Source organism: Ammospiza nelsoni, chromosome 1 (assembly GCF_027579445.1).
Source record: "Ammospiza nelsoni isolate bAmmNel1 chromosome 1, bAmmNel1.pri, whole genome shotgun sequence".
NCBI lineage: Eukaryota > Metazoa > Chordata > Aves > Passeriformes > Passerellidae > Ammospiza > Ammospiza nelsoni.
Genome location: NC_080633.1, coordinates 153,211,597 through 153,224,357, shown reverse-complemented (window position 1 = coordinate 153,224,357; position 12,761 = coordinate 153,211,597). Strand labels below are relative to the sequence as shown.

The 12,761-nt window shown below is 46.8% G+C and overlaps 1 protein-coding gene across 1 annotated transcript; it reads left to right on the top strand.

The window, feature by feature from the left end:
- The first annotated feature begins 7,550 nt into the window (after positions 1 to 7,550).
- On the top strand, positions 7,551 to 12,761 carry LOC132079977 (ly6/PLAUR domain-containing protein 2-like). Its single transcript, XM_059482917.1, has 3 exons — positions 7,551 to 7,778; positions 11,232 to 11,351; positions 11,966 to 12,761. The coding sequence occupies exons 1-3, from the start codon at positions 7,727 to 7,729 to the stop codon at positions 12,178 to 12,180; spliced, it is 387 nt and encodes a 128-aa protein (XP_059338900.1). The 5' UTR covers positions 7,551 to 7,726; the 3' UTR covers positions 12,181 to 12,761.

Here is a 12,761-nt window from a genome sequence, read left to right as displayed (position 1 = left end):
ACAGGACTCCTCTCTATCCATGGCAAATATTGCTTTTGGAGGGGGAAAAAGCTCTGGAACTGAAGAGGAGTTGCTAAAAAGCTGATTTATTTGGGAGTTTTTGACATTTTGGAGGAGTCAAGAAAGGCTTGTAGGAAGCAAGTTTGGAATTTAAAATTGGAGTGGTGCTAAAGGAAGGAAAAAAAAAAAAGATTGAATAAGAGCTCCACCTTCCCGCCAGTGCTGACCCACTCCACCCCTTTTTCTCCCCATTCCTTGGATTTTGAGAGATTGTGGGGGCAAGGGGGAGATGTCACTCTGAAGAGGAGATGGAAATGTGGGAGGTGCTTTCTGTGGCTGTGGGAGCATGTCCCACCCTTCCTTCTTATCATCTCCCAAAACAAAAGAGATTTCAGGAGTTGCACAACATGCTTGAGTCTCCATGATTTTTGTGACTTTTGTGGGATACAGGGAAAAAATTGGCCACCCAGGGCTGATATTAATAACTTGCTAATAAAGCTGTACAGAAATGTGACACAAACAGCACCAAACTCATGGGGACAGAGGTGTGAGCAGCTCCCTGCTCTCTGCTCCGCTCCAATTAACACCAGCAACTGGGTGGGTTGAATTTCACACGGATTCTTGTCACACTTTGTCACCCAGAGCTAAACCAGGTGCTTTCCACAGGTGCCCAAAGCGCTGCTGGCTCAGATTCCATCTCTCATTGCTCAGATTGTGGCGATTCACTCACCCATTGCTGCTCCAGAGGCTGAGATCTGCACCCGAGCCCAGACCAGTAAAACCTGCTTAGTTCCAGGAGCAGCAGCACCCATTTAGTACCAAACTATGAATGGAAAGATGCCAAAAAGCAAAAAAAAATTAAAGTTCAATTCACTCAGTAGATAAAGGATGGTGGCACCTTGCATGTGACCACTCAGGTTTTTTATAAGGACAAGGTGGAGCTACTGCTGCTGGAATTCAGCTCCTGGGTTGTCCAAGGCAATTTAGATAAAGTGAAATTTTTCTCCTTATTTTATTTTCACCTGCAAGTTTCTCGTCCTCAAGCTGGTTGGAACCAAGTGACTTCAACCTACGAATTTTGGGAAAAGTGAAACTTTAAAAATAACGAAAGTATCCTGGAAAGTCCTTCCTTCCTTGGGAAATGGGCTGGGAGGAGGGATTTGCATTTTCTTCTCTTGTCAGGAGGTGGCAGTGGCAGGTCCCAGTTCTTCCAGTGCATTCCCTTGGGATGGGAGTGCTGCCATTCCAGGACCACAAGCCCCTTCTCCTGTGGGAAGTGATGGAAAAATTACTTCATTTGGAACCTGTGGATGAGGAATAAATCCATCCCAGACCTCTCCTTGACCCTTTTCCATACCAGATGCTATGGGGCCCCCTGAGCCCTCCCTTCCCAGCCTGTTTTCCAGGCTGAAAAATCCATCTGTCTCATAACTCCTCCTGTTGCCTGGGGTTAAATCCATGTTCCGAGCCACGTGAAATGTTGGGATGACAGGGACATGGTGGGAGAAGCTCAGAGAATTGAGTTCTGCTGTGGCTGGGCTCTGGTTGGGCAGGGAGAGGGGGTAGATCAGGACAGGTGGTGATGTGGTGTGTGTCTGATAACAGCCTGATCAGGTGGGAGGAGATAAGGCCTTTTCCAGACATCTGGAACAAGCCTCACGTTCCCAACTGCCTTCTTGTATTGTGAAGCCATTCCCTCTTGTCCTGCCGCTCCATGCCCTTGTCCAAAGTCCCTCTCCAGCTCTCCTGGAGTCCCTTTAGGCACTGGAAGGGGCTCAGAGGTCTCCTCAGAGACTTCTCCAGGCAGAAAAATCCCAATTCAGCCTTTCCTCATAGGGGACGTGTTGGTTTCCTCACCTTCCCCAGGGTGAAATGCTCTGGAAGCCACAAGTTTTGGGATCAGAAACATCTTCCTGAAATCCTCAAGCATCTGGAGGCCATACCTGAGCTGTTTTTTTTGGTGCAGGACACACTGAGCCTCTCACCTGGGCAGTGGAATCTTCATTTAAATTTTCTACTGGTTTGGGCAGCTCCCAGCAGCCAAAAACGTGGATATTTCCAGCTCCAGTGCCAAGCTTTGCAGGATTAGAGGGAGATGAAAAGGGCCTGGGGGCAAAGCTGGTACTTTTCAGTCGGGTTATTTAGTGTTCTACACGTGTTGTCCTTGTTCTTCCCTTCTGGGTCAGCGAGAAGTGACTCAGGTAGGAAAGTATCTCCTGTTCCTTGGATTAAGCCTGGAACAAAGGCAAGGGGTAATAAAGGCAGGTAACAGCTACACTGAACTGAGTGATTTACATTCCTGCATCATTAATAATGTCTTGGAAAAGCTGGATGGAGCAAATAATCTCTAAATAAGTGATTGCTGCCTCAGTCAGAGTTGGTGGGAAGGGAGAATTTCTCAGCTTAGAAGCAAAAAAGAACAAAAGGCAGCGAGAAAAGAATCGAGAGGGAAGGAATTAAAATTCCCGCCAGTTATAAATATATGATCAATCTTTTATGCGCACAACATAAACACACTTAAGGAATTATCAATCCTCTAAGATTTTAGGAATTATGAATCCTCTAAGATTCCCCCATGGCATTGCTGTATCCATGTGCTGGCCACTGGGCAGGGAAGGGACGTACGTGCAGGTCTCACCCTGAAAGAGTTAAGAACTACACAGAGGTTAATCTAAATAATAACCTGGAGATAAGAAGTACCTGCATGGAATTCAGAGAGGGAGAAAAACAGGTTGGGAAAAAAAAAAAAAGGCACGTGAATGATTACCTGGAAGGTACAGGAGTCCTTATAAAAATAAACCATCTTGTTCCTGCCTTCTTCCCCTGGGGAACATCCAAAGTTTCTCTGAGCCGCAGGTGCAGCTCACAGCACATGGCTGGGGCAGAAAGGGGGACACAGTGAGGTCTGGTGGGAATCTGGGATGAGCAGCAGATTTAGGGAACCCTTTGTGGGGTGGTCTGACCTGTCTGCCCTGGGTCTGGCTTTAATCACATTCTCTCAGGTCCCTGTTGGAGCCAGGACACAGCAGAACCCTGGGATGCATCAAAAGGAATGTGACCAGCAGGTCCAGGGATGGGATTCCCTCCCTCTGCTCCGCTCCGTCCTGGAGTTCTGTATCCAGCTCTGAGGGCCTCAGCACAAGGACCTGGAGATGCTGGAGCAGGTCCAGAGGAGACCAAGGTGATGCTCCAAGGGCTGGAGCCAGGCTGGGAGAGCTGGGAATGTCCAGCCTGGAAATGAGAAGGCTCCAGGGAGACCTCAGAGCCCCTTCCAGTGCCTGAAGGGGCCCCAGAAGAGCTGGAGAGGGACTTGGATCAAGGGACGGAGGGACAGGACACAGGGAATGGCTTCCCACTGCCAGAGGGCAGGGATAGATGGGATACTGGGAAGGAATTCTTCCCTGTGAGGGTGGTGATGCACAAGCTTCCCAGAGAAGCTGTGGCTGCCCCTGGATCCCTGGAAGTGTCCAAGGCCAGGCTGGATGGGGCTTGGATCAACCTGGGAGAGTGGAAGGGGTCCCTGCTCATGGCAGGAGTTAGGAACGAGATAATCTTGAAGGTCCCTTCCAACACAAACCTTTCCATGATTCTTCGTTCCAGTTCAGTGCCGAGGTGAAAACCCATGTGGAGAGAGCTCCAAACTTCCTGCAGCTCAAATCTGTGCCAAACCCACCTGGTCCCAGGTGTGAAAGCCAAAACTCTCTGCTCAGCTGGGTCCTTTGAGCCTTGTCCCACCAAGGGGACACATGTCCTTTCCCTGAGGGCACCTTCCAGAAGCTCATTTATGGGAATCACCTGATGTTTACATATTCCAGAGGTTTGAAAGAGTGATGAAGTGACTCCAAAGCTGTGCCAATGTAATGGTTTTTGAGCCAGGCAGAGACATGTTGGATCCTGGCCATACATTGTAGGGGATTGTAGTAAAATCAATTAGCAGGAATAAGGCTGCTGTGACTGAGCTAATGAGTGGTGCCTTAGTGAAAATGGCTCTAAAAGAGCTGCAGGGTTGGATTCCTGACTCATCATTCACAGGGATAGGCCAGAGTCAGGCTTGGCATTCTCTATTTTTTACTTTGTTTTTCCAGCATTCTCTTTAACTTTTAAAGACCTTCCTCATCAATAGAGGAGATGGAGAAGGGCAGGGACACCTGTTTAACTCCTCTCTTTCTGGTGCGAGAACTTCAGCTCCGGAGAATTTTTTGTTTCTGTGAGGGACAGGTGGGGGCTGTGGTGTCCCAAGAGGTGAAATTCATGGTGATTTAATCCCTGGCATCTTCCCAGCAGCAGTTCAGTGTCAGAGTAACCCATCCTTGGTGCTTCCATGAGAGTCTTTCATCCCTGACCCATGGACCTGCTGGAGCAAATCCAGACGAGGCCACGGAGATGCTCCAAGGGCTGGAGCCCCTCTGCTCTGGAGCCAGGCTGGGAGAGCTGGGAATGTCCAGCCTGGAGAAGAGAAGGCTCCAGGGAGACCTCAGAAATCCTTCCAGTGCCTGAAAGGGCTCCAGGAGAGCTGGAGAGGGACTTTGGAAAAGAGGTGGAGGGACAGGACACAGGGAATGGCTTTAAACAGGAATTGGGATATTGGGAAGAAATCCTTTCTTATGAGGATGGTGAGGGTCTGGAATGGAATTCCCAGAAAAGCTGTGGCTGCCCCATCCCTGAAGGTATCCAAGGCCACGTTGGAGCAACCTGGGCTAGTGGAAGGCGTCCCTGCCCATGGCAAGGGTTGGAATGGGATGATCTTTAAATCCTCTTCCAAAAAAGCTTGGCATTAGCACGTGCCAGGGTCATGTCAGCACTCCTCCACCCTTAAATCCAATCCCATCTTTCACTCCTGCATCTGCCGGCTCTGGAAATTTGGGATTCATGGGAGATACATCAAGAGCTCATTAGAGGAATGAATATGGAGAGTTCAAAGTAATTAAGTCAAGCAGGCTCTCAGTGCCTGCAGCCCTTGGTCCCTGAAACTCTGCCCTGGAGGTGGATGGGGAATTTTAGGATTTGCAGTGGAATTGGGCAGCCTGGGAGGTTGTGGGATTTGGAGAATTCCAGGCTTGGAAGCGAATCAGGCAGGGCTGGTGAAGGTGCCTCCACCCTGAGACTGCCTCAGCTGGCAAGGTAGGACAGGAAAAGAATTTGGCACGGGATTCCCAGGCTGAAAGTAAATATTTGGTTGAACTTTTCCTCTTATTTATGACAACAAACTTATCTGAAGAGTGAGAGTTTTTGTGTTAATTTTCCTTTGAACAGATACACTAAAAAATGTATATATTTTTTTTAATCCAACTTGTGATGAGGCAGATTTATGCCGATTGTGTGTCTTTTTAGTTTTTTTCTGCAATTAGTGGGAAACCCTCCCCGTAGGACAGGTTGTGGTTTCCTACAAAATAATAAAAGGAATTCAACAAAACAACGTTTGAATATTCTCATTAGTTCTTGTTAATTTTTTTTTTTTTTTTTTGGGTGAGTTGCCAGCCTTGCAAAGCAGCAGTACAGGGTGTGCATAAAAGAGGAGACATTTCAGGGTTCAGATAAGATCAACTGAAACCATAAACAAGGTGTGTTGACATTCCCCCCAAAACCACCCTGCGGAGCGAAGGAGGGAAGAGGATTTAGAGCAGGGTGGTGGCAGAGATTCTTCCATCCAAGATTTTCTAAGGCAAGGGAGATCACATTTCAGCTGTGCAGGTGGAACCAGTCATTTAACACATATTGTTCAAGGCCACTTAATACCAGAAACCAGAAGCCACACCCCATTAATGTTTTTTTCTTTTTTTTTTTGTTCATTATGAACAAGGCAAACACCGTCAGAGGATTTCACCTTTTTAATAGGATTATAATATTTTCTGCTGAACATGAGGAATGCCAGACGTGGAATATACCTAAATGTCTTTCCCTAGGTAATTTTTGGGGCTGCAAATAACTGCTTAGCTCTCATAATCCACATAATTACTGTATTAGTGAGGCAACTCTGAAAACAACCTGTCGGAATTCCCGAGGTTGGAAGTCTCCCAGAAATGGTGTTTGGAAAAGCTGCAGGGATTGCTGAAATGCTGAGACCACCTTTAGGTTGGATATTAGGGAGAAATTCTTTCCTGTGAGGGTGGGCAGGCCCTGGAATGGAATTTGAGAGAAGCTGTGGCTGGCCCATCCCTGGAAGTGTCCAAGGCCAGGTTGGATGGGGTTTGGAGCGGCCTGGAATGGTGGAAGTTGTCCCTGTCCATGGCAGGAAGTTGGGACTGGATGGTCTTTAAACTCCCTACCAACCCAACCCATTCCATGATTCTGGAGCTTTAGATTTGGAGAGATGATGATTGGAATTTTTTTATCCAGCCTTCCTAGAAAAACTTTTAACATTCCAAGGCAGGGCAAAAGAAATTGGCCTCAAGTCAAACCAGGGAAAGTTTGGATTGGATATTAGGGAAAATTTCCTTGCAGAAAGGGTTGTCAGGCATTGGAACAGGCTTGAGGGTAGTTGTGATGGAGTCACAAACCTAGAAGTGCTCAAAAATGGTACTTGAGGAGAGGGTTTGGTGGAGAAAATGGTGCTGGTGCTGGTTGGACTCTGGATGTGATGATCCTGACATCTTTTCCAACCTTAATGGCTCTATCATTCCAAAAGTTCAAGTGAATAACCCTGAATAAAGTTCCTTCAATGGTGGAATAACAAAGGTGGTAGGGATATCTCCAACACCATCTTGGATTCAGCTTTTCTCCATTCCTTAGTAAAAGTCTGTTTGGGAGGGTGCCTGGCATAGCCACCAAAAGGCTCCTCCTTCCCAGTTTTTGCAATTCCACACTTTGGTTGTCACATGTTGGAGGAGGATTTCCTAGCATGGAGCTGGCCTGACGTGCAGGAAAATCCAGCAGATGCCTGGGGCAGCAGGGCTGGGAATGGGAAAAGTGTTTGGGAAGCAAAAATGTCTTGAGCTTGCAACCACGTTTGGAGAGGGTTGGCTCAGAGCAGAGGGGCTTCTCCATTTTATCTTTCCTTGGGATAATGAGCCTGAAGAGATTCCTTTGGCCCAAACTTTTGGGTCCCAGTCCTGTTTTTTTCCTAGTGCTCCATGTTTTTTTCCAGTGAGTGAGTGATTGAAAGTCAGATTTCCACTTCTAGACCAGGCTGGACAACGCTTGGAGCAACCTGGTCTAGTGCAAGTTGTCCCTGCCCATGGAGAGGGTTTGGAATGAGATGACCCCTTTCAATCCAAACCATTCCATGGTTCTCCTCCTCCTGATAAACTCTGAACCCCACTGAAGGTAAAAATGCAGAGGAGAAATACCCATGAGGTTCAATTCCTTGATGTTCACACCCACCAAGGCATTTTTATCCAGGATTTCTTGAAACCACTCCCAAAAAAGGAGAGGAAATAAGGAAATATCCCCAAGCTGCAAGACAAGACCTGGACACCAGGATTACTTAACACCCCGGGCCTTCCACATCCTGCTTGGACACAAAACACCAGGCTTAACCAATCCCAGCCATTGTCCACCCTGCAAAAATGAATTTTCTTCTCCAAGGAACATGAAAAGACATGACGGAGTGGCAGGAGGTGGGGCCTGCTTTGGAGCTCCTTCAATTCATTTATAGCTCAATGAGAGTTGTTTTTCCAGTAGATTTGGATCTGGGGACGGAATCGTTGCATGGCAAATCACCGGGACGTGTGACATCGGTGAAGAGAGGTGACAACCTTCAGTGACCAGACAGCGAAGGCTGTGCAAGATGAAGGTGTTTCTGTCTCTGCTGTTGGCTGCTGTCACTTGCATGGATTTGGGTGAGTTCCTGCTTGGATTTATCCAGACTCCTTCAGGAGATGCAGCGTGGTGGGATAGGATGAGCCCTGTTCCCTCTGAAAGTCATGTCTCTGACTTTAGGCAGTTGTCAGGGAAAAAAAAAATCTGTCTTCGGAATTTTTCGTATGTTCAGGATGGTGCTGGTGTCATTGGGACTATCAGGTCAGGCTCTTTAGGAAGTTTCACAAGGCAGAGTGTGATTAAACTCTGTCATTCCTTTAATGCAAATTCCCACTCTCACTTTTTCCATGTTCGTGCTCTATCTCACTCTTTTTTTTTTTAACATTATTTTTAACTTTCTGCACCTTTTTTGATACTTAGCCCTGGATGTCAGTTCCATGCAGCGTGTGTGGGAGCTCTCCAAAAATGTTACATGTGGGATTTATCCAATTTTAGAAATGGGAAAGATGGGCTGGGACACTGCTGGAGGCCCAGGTACTCCAGGGTTGATGTTTATCATAGAATCATGGAATGGTTTGGGTTAGGAGGGACCTTAAGGATCAAAATGAGGCACTGGAACAGATTACCCAATAAAGCCCTGGATTCTCATTCCTGTAAGAGTCCAAGGCCAAGTTGGGCTGGAGCTGGGACAACCTGGTCCAGTGGAAGGTGCTGCTGCCCATGGCAGGGGGTAGAATGCCATGATCATAGAGGTCCCTTCCAACCCAAACCATTTTGTGATTCCATTCCATGGTTCCATGATCCTCCCTCCATCCTTTCTGTCTCTTGTTTCTACCACCACACCGACCTCTTGGACAAAAATTGATGATCCCAAGCTTTGTTGGTGTTCTCCTGGATATATTCTCCTGTTCTCCAAGGTAATTTGTGAGCAGGATCAGTCCAGGATCTGTGACTGTTCATTGGGATATTCTCAGATCTAGACAGTGCCAGCTCTGATTTTATCTGTGCCTGTCTATGGAGCTATGTCAGGATTTTTTAACTCCTATTTATTTCCTTCTTTTGCAAGGACATTTTCAGTTCTTCCCTCCTTGCTGAGCAGACTCTGCAGGGGAGAAACAGGTGGTGGTTTGTTTGGTTTTCTTTTCAGAGAGGAACACAAATCCTGTGGGTTGGATTTGTCCAGCATCCTGAAATGCGAGACTAAAAGTGATGCTTCCTCCTAAAGATGAATTTCACAACTGTCAGACGTGAATTAGTGCAAACAAAGCATCAGGTCATGATGGGCAAAGCAAGAGAATAAAGTTTGCTTTAGCAGGAAAATTGCTGTGTTTGTTTAAAAAGGGCTTTTCCTGGCTCATTAATGAGGATGGTGTCTGTTTTCACAGGGTGACTTGTTTGCCTGAGCCTGCTGACATCCCATTGGAGCTGTGCTGGGAGAAGCTGAATAATTTCTCCTTTTTAGCGAGGTTTTAAGGAATTTCAGCAGGAATGTCACACAGACAGGGTAACAAGGGCTTCCCAGACTGAAGAGGGGCTGTTAGGGTGTGATGGCACCAAAATACATCAGTGTGGTTGTAGCACACACTTTGAGGTGTCTGCTGAGGGGGTGGAAGACAGCACCCAGATCAAATGTTGGGCTCCTCAGAAAAACCCGCAAAAAGCAAAATGCCCTGAAAAACTTGTCAAAAATGGCTTTTTTTTTGGTGATAGGAAGCACCAGACACTGTTTTGATTTGATATTTTTAGTTTTGAGTGCTCTGTGTCACAAAAATCTGGGTTCTTCAGTGGTTTCCTCCAAAGTTTCTCCATCTCAGAAGACTTTAGGCACTGAAAGACTTGGGCTGTGGTTATTCTGTGGTTGTAGGAGCTGAGAAGTACCTGCAGCTCTCAAGGGCTTTACAGCCTGACAGGGATGAGGAACATCTCTGTAGTAGTGAGGGAGAAGGCAGGAGGAGCTGGCTCAGGACAAATGTGGAGTCTTGAGTAACAAATTTTGTGTCTGTGGTTTCTGCCTAGAGCAGAACTTGTCACATGAAATCCATTCACGGTGCTGCTGTCTGGTTAAATTTTTCTCAGTGAGGGTGGTGAGGTCTTGGCACAGGTTTTCCCAGAGAATCTATGGCTGCTCCATCCCTGGAAGTGTCCAAGAGCAGGCTGGACAGGATTTGGAGCAATCTGGAATAGTGGAAGGTGTCCCTGCCCATGGCAGGGGGCTGGAACTGGAATATTTTAAGGTCCCTTCCAACCAAACTGTTCCAAGATTTAAAATAACCCCTCACACATCCAGAATCTCAGCACAAGGGGAAGGGTTGTGCTCAGGTTGTTCTCAGTTTGATGGAGACAAATTCCTTCATTCTGGGACACCCTCCCAGCCTTTGGGAAGAGCTGGCAGAGCGGATGGCACCAGGGGAAATTCTCACTGCTGCAACTCATGCCCAAATCCAACTTTTTTGTGTGTGTATCCAGATCCTTCACCAAGGGGACAAACCTGACCAAGCTGACAAATTTCTGACCTGGTAGACAAGGAATGAGCTGTGGATATTTTCTGCCTGGATTTCAGGAAGGACTTTGATGCTCTCTCCTATAAGATTGTGGATTCAGGAAATGGTTTGGGTTGGAAGGGACCTACAGATCATCCAGTTCCACCCCCTGCCATGGCAGGGACACCTTCCACTATCCCAGGCTGCTCCAAGCTCTGTCCAACCTGCCCTTGGACAATTCCAGGGATGGGGGCGTCCACAACCTCTTTAGGAAACCTGTTCCAAAATCCTCATGGACAAGGCATGGGCTGGGTGGACATTTCTGAGGAAAAGCTGGGACTTCTCAGGCTGGAGAAGTGAAGGTTCAGATTGCGAATCTTATAAATGTCTGTAAATTCCTGAAGGGAGAGAGCAAAGAGGACAGAGCCAGGCTCCTTTCAGTGATTCCCAGTGCCAGGACCAGGCAAAGGACACAAACTGAGGCACAGGAAACATCAGGAAATACTTTATGACTGTGAGGTTGACTGAGCACTGGCAGAGGTTTCCCAGGGAAGTTGTGGGTTCTCCATCCTTGGAGGTATTAAAACCCCACCTGGAGACAGTCCTGAATTAGAGGCTTTAGGGAGTCCTGCTTGAGGGCAGGGATTGGGCTGGTGGAGCTCCAGAGGCCCCTTCCAACCTCTCCCATTCTGTGATTCTGGGAGTTTGGGAGTCTGGGATCTCTTTCTGATGCTCTGCTAAAGTAAAGGAGATGTGTAGATCCAGAAAACAGAGAAATAAATCAGCCCAAGCTCTTTCCTGTGTCATGGGGTGTCCTGTGTGTGTGGCTCTGTCTTGTTTGACTCATCACAAGGGGTCTGAACCCGACCTGAGGCTGTGCTTTGACCACCAGACCTTTGTGTTTCTCATTCCCATCAGTCTTAACACGTCCTATTATTCCATTCCCATTCTCAGCATGATTATTTTGGAAAATCCCCCCTGAGAGATACCTGGTGAGGATCCACACTGAGACCATCCTCATGTTTTCCATCCTCCTGTTTTCCCTCCTCACAGGACACTCCTTGCAGTGTTACACGTGCAAGGAATTGACCCCAGTTCAGGAGTGCTTGAAAATTGAGAACTGCACAGAGACTGAGACCATATGCAAGACTACAATCTATTCCCTGGAGGATGGTAAGGACAATTCCTTCTTTATCCATAGTTTTAACAGGAATCAGTGCTTTGACAGTGCTGCTGTGGAGAACAGTTCCTCTTTCCACTTAAAAAGTGGAGAAGAATTCCTATGGGAGCTCCAGCTCTCAGGCTGTTGTGGGAAGCAGTGTTTGTGCGAGGGAATATTTGGTGAATTCAAGCTCCTGGTTAATGCTCAAAAATGAGATTTTAACTTTTTGCAGGGTCATGTGGTGACAGGCAAACAGGGAATGGCTTTAAACCTAAAGAGGATGAGTTTAGATGGGGATTGTAGTGAGTTTGATTTAGGATATTAGGAAGAAATGGGTGGGGAGGGTGGGGAGGCCCTGGCACAGGTTTCCTGGACAAGCCATGGTGCCCCATCCTTGGAAGTGTCCAAGGCCAGGTTGAACAGGACTTGGAGCAACCTGGCATAGTGGAAGGTGTCCCATGGCAGAGAGGTTGGAATTTGACAATCTTTAAGTTCCTTTCCAACCCAAACCATTCTCTAATTCCATGACACCAACTCCTGGTCAATCAGAAGACAAAAGACAATGATGATGCTCTCCTCTGTTTTTCCCATTCCTGACTATTCCTGCTTTTTTTCTTTGCCATAGTTTATCCCCACACGGGAGTCTCGACTGTCACCAAGATGTGCTCCTCTCTCTGTGAGCCCTCTGACGTGGATGGCATCGGGATGACACATCCTGTCACCTGCTGTTTCTCTGACCTGTGCAACATCGATGATGCAGCATCGACGTTGGGGACCAGTGTTGTGCCAGTTGGGATCCTGGCAAGTTCCCTCTGTGCCTTTTTCTGGACTAGACTCTGAGGGGATGATGGGAGTCATTCATTCCAAAAATTCCATGAAGAAAATAACCCCCCACCAGCCCAGCTTTCTAGGTGGATGCCTCATGAACAGCGCTCAACAGCTCCCAAAAATTGGTTTTTTTGGTTTTTTTTTGTTGTTTTTTTTTTTTTTTTTGTTTTGTTTTGTTCTGTTTATTTGTTTGTTTGTTTTCTAATATTCACACTTTCCCCACAAATAGAGAGAAGCAGAACACAGGAAGGCCCAACTCAATTTTTTAAATTAATTTTCCAACAACTCCCCCAAAATTAACTATGGAGTTTCTTTGTTGTGCTGGTGTGGTTGGGTTTGAAGTAAAATATTAAAATGTGTGAAGTATATTTAAGGCAAAAAACCTTGAGAAGAGCCTTCACTATCTCCTTAGAGCAGGTCCTCTCTGCCCCATCATTTTCTGCTGTTGTTCCTAGATCTCCTTCTTTGTACCCAAAAAAAATAAGAAGACATTTCTGTGTCCAAAATATGAGGCAGGAGACTGAAATTCCCATGCCAATGATCTGTTCCAGGGAGGTTAAAATCTCATGTTCTCTGTACCCTTTTGAGTAAAA